Source organism: Pteropus alecto, unplaced genomic scaffold, assembly GCF_000325575.1.
Source record: "Pteropus alecto unplaced genomic scaffold, ASM32557v1 scaffold179, whole genome shotgun sequence".
NCBI classification, from domain to species: domain Eukaryota; kingdom Metazoa; phylum Chordata; class Mammalia; order Chiroptera; family Pteropodidae; genus Pteropus; species Pteropus alecto.
The window spans coordinates 500108-508044 of NW_006442112.1; the positions used below are offsets into that span (position 1 = coordinate 500108).

Below are 7937 nucleotides of genomic sequence, written 5' to 3' on the forward strand. Positions count from 1 at the left end.
ATGACGTCAACATTCTATTCAGTAACAGAAAAACAAATCTCATTACATTTTACTTCCCTCTTTAAAATCTGAACAGAAAGCAGACATTGTCATATTGCTCCTTTGTGGCATGAGAGAAAATATTGTGGACTCGCTCAATGAAGAATAAGCTTCTTAATGGCTAAACTAGGAAACGGGTTTTCTCCAAAAAATGGCTTTGAGGTTGAAGTAGGTACTTTGCTTCTGCATATCTGCATATACCTCTTTGAAGGAGGGAATTTGAGTTGCCAGACATTTTCTTCTAAATAATACATAAAAAAAATAACTATATAAATCAAATTCTTTTTCTTTCCATAAACAGGAACATCATCTGTGTATAGTCTGAGCATCTGAAAAACATCCCCGAGAAACACAGTCAAGTGGCACAGGTATTAAGGAACAAGGACTGGTCGAAGATGACCTGTGGCGTTGCAGTCTGGAACAGCAGCGTCCCTGACATTTTAATAATAGAGCTGCTTCTAGTGCTACAGGGGAGGAGGGACTCTGTTCTGAAAGCATACCTCTTAAGGTAGAGGAAACGTTAATGTTTCGTTTCAGGGAGGGTGGAGAGGAGAGAAAACTGTGTCCAATGCTGTAAATGTCAGACATCCAAGGAATTTTAATAAGAGAGAAGTATTAGGAAAGAGAGATACTGACGAGGTCAGTATATCAAGTGGCAGGTGTCTGAAATATTTGGAAGGCAAGTGTTTTCAGCGGAACAGAATTGAGAAACATGAGAGATATAGGAGTGGTGATAAGGTGTCTACATCACAGGGCTGGCATCTGAGGCATTTTTATATCCTGTTTCACGCACCCACTTTTTATTGAGTGCCTACTATGTGTTGGGCTTTTGCTAAGTGCTGGGGATCCAGTGGCGAGTCAAATAGACATGGTGCCTATCCTCATGGAACTTTAAATAAAAAAGGCAAGAACCTTACTTGCAAGGACTGAACAGGACTCCCAACTAGCACTCTATTACCTATAAATTCTTACCAGCACCCACCTTCCTAATGATTCAGACTTATAACACTTGAGTGGTGCCTTCTGATAGGACACCTCTTGACCTCCATGATTTCCCTGCTAAGACAGCTCCCTTCATAAGATCGTTCTCTAGAAATTGTCACCTTTCTTATTCTCCACACTGCAGCCAGAACTGTCCTTAAAATGCAAATAAGATTATACCACTCTCTTGTTTAAGATTCTGCAGTAATTGCCCAATAGCTTTTAAAATAAACTTAAAATTCCTTACCTTTGCACTTAGGAATCTTCCTGATAAGTCCCTAGTCTCTTCTTCTGCCACATCCTCACATGCTTTCCTCTTTCCATTCATGTTGAACTAGAGTTATCCTGCCAGGTTATCTCCCTCCTACTCTAGAATGCCTTCAGTCTTCTTCACCTGGCTTCTACTTATGCTCAAAGATTCATTCTAAAGCTGCAGATCCTGTAGAAAACCTTATCTGACTCCTCAATCTGAGTAGGGATTCCCCTCTTCTGTACTCCTGCATCTTCCATTGCATATCTCCTGTTGTAGTACTTGTTACACCATATTGCATTGTTGTGCATTTCTGCTTTCTACACTGGACTGTGGAGACAGAGCTTGTGTGTTGTTTATCTTTACAGCCTGGCATTTAACACAGATTCATACACATAGTGGATGCTTATCAAGTTTTTAGTAAATGAATACCTCTTTGAAATATTTACTCAAGTTTGTAGCCCTTCCATCTTCTGTTGGGCAACCTTCTATCCATGTCTATCCAGATGAATTGCTCTTCCCTGCAAAATTTGTTCTGGACTTAAGATCCAATCCAGTAGGTACTTGAATACAAGGCAGATGCCAATTGTAATAGTAATAATGGGAGAGGGAGAGGGAGAGGGAGAGGGAGAGAGAGAGGGAGAGGGAGAGGGAGAGAATGAGAATGAGAATGCACACGCGCAAGCGAGCAAGCATGCACTGAGCTATTTGGTTACCTTGGGGTGCTCATACAAGAAATACAGGGTAAACTAAGTCTTCGATTCTTTCACATTGCTCAAAAGATGATTAGTTAAATTTGTTTTGATATCATTATGAACTCATGGATTTTTTTAACATGCTTGATATGTTTCAGTCTACTGCAGATACTATATTTTTGGTATTCAGGTTGTTCCATTTTTGGCCAATTGGAACCGCTTTAAAGTTGCCTCAGAGCCCTAGATGGCCCTGATTTTTCTGAAATGGTATTTCTAGCACATCGAAGTCTATTTTCAGCCTGAGTTCTGGATCAATCATTTCTTGTCTCTTTTAGTGGGAAATGGTATTTGGAAGCCACAGTATGGGTGCTAGGAGTACTTATTTATATAGGGTTGGTCATGTCTCAAGGCCTTCATAGTAGACAGAGCTAGGAATTATTTCTCTTCTCTCTTACAATAAAAATTTTAGTCCTGACAACGTTAATGCAATTGCATACAGACACACATACACATAATTTCAGACTAGCAGTACCAATATATTTAAAAAAAAAATTTTCCTGGCTTTATTAACATATTATAGACAATTAGTTGCTCATATTTACATTATACAATTCAATGAGTTTTTTTTTTCAATTAAAATTGGCATACAATAATATACCAGTTTCAGTTGTATAATCTAGTAATCAGAGATCCACATAACTCACAAAGCGGTCACCCCAGTAAATATAATGCCCCTCTTCCTCCTTACATATTTATTACATTATTAACCATCTTCCCCATGCTACAATCTACATCTCCATGTCTATTCTGTAACTATCCATTTGTACCTCTTAATCCCTTTTCCTTTATTCCCCACCTCCTAACCCCCTCCCATCTAGTAGCCTTCAAAATATTCTCTGTATCTATGAGTTTATTACTACTTTTGTTGTTGTTTATTTGTTCTTTAGATTCCACATGTACATAAAATCATGTGATATGTCTTTCTCTGATCCATTTCATTCAACGCAGTACCCTCTAGGTTGATCAAAGCAATATCTTTCTCCATCTCCTTCTTTTTAGTCTATGTGTGTCTTTTAATCTGAAGTGAGTCTCTTGTAGGCAGCATAGGTAGGGGTCTTGTTTTCTTATTCATTCAACCACTCTATCTTTTGGTTGGAGCACTTAATTCTTTTCCATTTGAGGTATTTATTGATAGGAATGTAGTTATTACCATTTATTCAGGATTTTAATACATGGTTTTTCTTCTTAAAGAAATCCCTCCAACATTTTCTGTAATTGTGGCTTGGTGTTGATGAATTCCTTTATTTTTGTCTGGGAAGCTCTTTATGTCCTTCGACTCTAAATGATAGGTTTGCTGGATAAAGTATTCTTGGTTGTAGATCCTGAGTTTTCATCATGTTGAATATATTGTGCCAAGTCTTTCTGTCCTGAATAGTTTCTTTTGAGAAATCAGCTGCCAGTCTTATGGGTGCACCCTTATTGGTAACTATCTACTTTTCTCTTACTGCTTTTAAGATTCTCACTTTGTATTTTACCTTTGGCATTTTAATTATGATGTGTGTTGGTGTCAGCCTCTTTGGGTTCCTCTTTCTTAGAACTCTCTGAGCTTCCTGGGGTTTCGTGTTTATTTCTTCACAGGTGAGGGAAATTTCCCATCATTATTTCCTCAAGTAGCTTTTACAGTTGTTCTCCCTCTCCTACTTCAGGTACCCTTATTACACAAATGTTTTTTCACTTAATTTTGTCTCAAAGACTCCTTAAATTATTATGTTCTTGACTTTTTATTCACTCCGTTTATTCAATTTAATATACTTTTCATCTTAGATAATGTGTTCTTCATTTCTGACTGGTTCCCTTTTAGAATATCCATTTCCATTTTTATGTTTTTTATCTCTTTGTTAAAGTTCTCGCTGAATTCATCTATACTTCCCCTAAGTTCATTGAACATCTTTATAACCAGTGTTTTGAACCCAGCGTCTGTTAGATTGCTTGACTCCATTATTTCTGGATCCTGTTCTGTTCTCTCATATGGTTTTTGCTTCTTTGTCTTCCGATTTTGTCTGCCTTTCTGTGTCTGTTTCTGTATACAAAGCAAAGCTCCTAAGTATCCCGGTCATATTAGCGTGGCTTTGTATAGTAGGTGTCCAGTGGCCCAGTCCTGAGAGAGGTTCAGCTGCAGGCCAAGTTTAGCTCCAGCCTATGTCCCTCCAGGGCCGCCTGTTGAGATTCAGCAAGCAATCCACAGATGCTGTGCTTATAGTTGCCTCAAAAGGCCACGCCAGAAACCGAGGCCAGCTGCCATTAGCGTGAGTCTTGGTGTTGCTCAGCGAGGATGTGGCTTGGATGGAGCCCTGAGTTGGGGGAGACGGAGTTTCATGGAATCCTCTGGGTGGAGCAACCAGTTTGATGATGGCACAGCTATGGCGGCACTGGATCTGCACACTGGGATGGAGAGGGTTCAACAGAGGAACAATGGATGTCACTGGCATTTCTGCCCAGGAGAAGGCCTCACCTCCGGCCCTTAGACAACTCAGTTGCCCCCCTGTCAGTCCTTGGTGCCCTCTACACAGCTGAACCTGTGCTGGTGCTCAGAGCAAGCAGGTCCATCACTGTGAAAGCCCGCTTATGGACACGGCCCCTTTAAGAGGCATCTGCCACTGCTGCAGCCTTTGTCCCACTCAGCTGCTCAAGACTGGGCAGGCTCGTGTCCTCACCCCATCCTAGCTCCTCCCATTGCAGGGTGATTTCTTATTTCTCTCCCTAGTTGTAGGGCTTGTTTACCAGAGGGGTGAACAGAGCCTGTATCTTCTCCACCATTTTTTTTCTCCTCAACAGTACCAATATTATTACTAAAAAACGATCACTGAAAAGAGTTCAGGATTTCTTTCTAGTTCTTTTTGTCAGATTATTGTGCCTCTTGAAATAATTCTTTGTAGTTAAGCCACTAACTTGATACACAGGTTTTTTTTTTTTCCTATTTGTTTGCTTTAAATTTTAGGGATTTATTTTTTTTATTTTCCATTTTGGTTAAATTTTGTTTTGTAATTTTTAAAAATATTTATGTGGTTTCAAAGTCAAGTCTACAAAATAAAAGTACATTTAGAGAGGTCTAGCTTTCTCCTCTGTTCCCTCTAGCCAGTTTCCTTCTTCCTCTTATGGGTAACAGGCTTTATTCATTTTTGCTTATTTTAATAAATGAAAAGATATTTGTACCTCCATTTTCTTAGCTAAAAGGTAGCTTAATATGGACACTGTTCTGCACTTTGTTTTTTTTCATATAATAATATACTTCATCTTTTATAGCTACATAGTCTTATTTGGTATAATGGATTTTACAACTTTTCGTTTTTATTGGCATGAATAATTACCTTGTTTTTCCATCAGCTTAGTTTTCTATGAACCTAATGCTAATTTTTTTCCAGGTGCTGTAAGAGTTTTGTCAAGCATTCATTAATATTCTCCATAGGCTTAAAACTTGAGTTCATTTTTTTTCCCTGAAGACCTTTTTCTTGGAATTTTGCAGCCTAGGCTTCCATGGCCTTCTGTGTAGCTGTTATCCTGGGACTCTTTTGGTGGCTCTCCTGTCTTGTCTCCCTCGTTTCTTAGATCCCTGTCTTTATTTTTCTTGTTTGTACCCTCATTTGGCTGGTGTATGGCCTCCATGAGCTTCCTGAGGAAGTAAAATTTTAGGGTCTTTGCATGTCTCTTAATGTATTTTTTTCTTTCCTGACATATGACTGAGATTTTTATAGATTTCAAATATGAAGACATGGTTTCATTGTCATTTGGCCACCAATGTTGTTGTATAAATCTAAATGCTACTTTAAGTCCTGACAATAGGCATGCTTATCAACTTCTAACATACCATATAATTTACTTTATTGCATTTTTTTAAAAAAAAATGTCTCCCCTTACTAAAATTTAAGTTTCACAAGGGAAGGAATATTTTCTTCATTATTGTATCCTAAGCACCTAGAATAGTGCCTGGCACTTGTGGGTACTCAATAGTATTTGTTGAATGAATAAATGAAAGAACAAAGATAAAGACAAAAAAGATAAGCTAAGTAAAGTCTTAGAAGATGGAAAGCAGATTGGAGTGACAACTGACTTACGAAGATGAAGGAAGCTATATCTGGATTGCCTACAAAGGGAGAGCTGATGAGATGTAAGGCTTATCTGTTCACACAACCCTAGGGAAGACTCAAACTTGAAGGTGCTAGGTACTGGAAGAGGCAGAGATGAGGCAGAGAACAGTGTTAAAAAGCAGGGTTTGGTTAAAAAGTCCGGACATAAAACTGGTAAACATCCCCATTCTACCAAGAATGAGAAGGAGACTGGAGTGTTTTTTTCTCAGTAGAAAATGAACTCATAAAAGCTCTGAATTTGGAGATACCAGGCACAGTGATGGTGGAGGAGGGGTGGATAGATGTTAGGGATGCTGTTAAACATCTTAAAATGCACGGAACAGCCCCAACAAAGAATTATCCACCCCAAAATGACAATAGTGCCAAGATTGAGAAACCTTAGAATTAAGACTTAAAGGAAGTGAGAGTGTGAGACATGCAGAGATCTGAGGGAAGAACATTCTTGGCAACAGAACAGCCATGGCAAAGGCCCTAAGATGGGAGTGTGGCAGGCTTTTTGAAGGGACTAAAAATACGCCCAGAGAAGTAGTAGCACATAAGGTAAGATGGCTAATGGGAGCCAGATCATGTAGTGCCTCTTACTCTGAGGCTCTTACTCTGAGCCATTGTAGGTTTTGATGGGGGCAATGTCATAATATGATATAGGTTTTTAATAGGCTCACTCTGGCTGTTATATTGTGTATGGATTATTTGGGAAGGATAGAAGCAGGGAGAGACCAGTTAGGAGGCTGTTGGCAGTAAATTCAGGTGAGATATAGTGTAGACCAGTGGTAGTAGCAGTGAGGTGGATATATCTTGAAGATAGAACAAAAACAGGATTTCCTAATGGATTGAATGAGAGGTATAAGAGAAAGAGAAGAGCAAAAAATGACTCCAGGTATTTTGGGGAGTAAATGGAACGATAGAGTTACTATCAACTGAAAAGGGAAAGATTGTGGTAGAACAGATTTGCATGGGCAGAGATTAGTACAATTTTGGAATGATGCGTTTGAGATACCTATTAGATATCTAAATATATTAAATAGGTAGTTGGAAATAGTAGTCTGGAGTTGAAGAGTTAGAAATCCTGGAGTTGTTAACATGTAGATTTTTTTTTTTAAATTATAAGAATGGAAGTGTCTCAAGGTAGTGAGAGTAGATAGGAAAGAAAAGAGGAACATGGACCTTGTTTAGGGGCACTCTTATTTTAAAAGATCTGGAGGAGATGGGGAGCAAATAAAATAGGCTGAAAAGGAGCAATCAGTGAAGTCAGAGGCAATCAGGAGAGTGGCCATGGTCCTGGAAGACAAGTGAAAACAGTGAACTGAGGAGGAGGGTCTCATGAGCTGTGTCAAATGCTGCTGATAGGGCTAGTAAGACGAGGACTGAGAATTGACTGTTGAACTACATAACACGGTCATTGGTGACCTTAATATGAACTGTTGTGGTGGAGTGGTGGGGACCTGATTTGAGTGGACGAATAGAAGGGGAGGAATGGGAGGCAATGAATACAGTTGACCGTTGAACAATGTGAGGGTTAGGGGCACCAACCCTCCCTTTCCCACCCATGCGGTTGAAAATCTGCATATAACTTTGACTCTCCCAAAACTTGCCTACTGTTGACCAGAAACCTTACCAATAATAACAGTTGACTAACATGTTTCCCATGTGAATTATATACTGTATTCTTAAAGCAATCTAAAGAAGAAAAATGTTATTAAGAAAATCATAAGGAAGGGAAAATATATTAACAGTACTGTACATATTTATTGAAACAAATCTGCATTTAAGTGGACTCATACAGTTCAAACCCTTGTTCAAGGGTCAACTGTATATACAATTTTTTTG

At 38.9% G+C, this 7937-nt stretch overlaps 1 protein-coding gene across 1 annotated transcript in view; it reads left to right on the forward strand.

The window, feature by feature from the left end:
• TRMT2B (tRNA methyltransferase 2 homolog B) overlaps positions 1–7937 on the forward strand; it is a 39672-nt gene that overhangs the window by 8421 nt on the left and 23314 nt on the right. Inside the window, 1 exon segment of the mRNA XM_025039038.1 lies at positions 337–407. Coding sequence (XP_024894806.1) covers positions 337–407 — 71 coding nt within the window.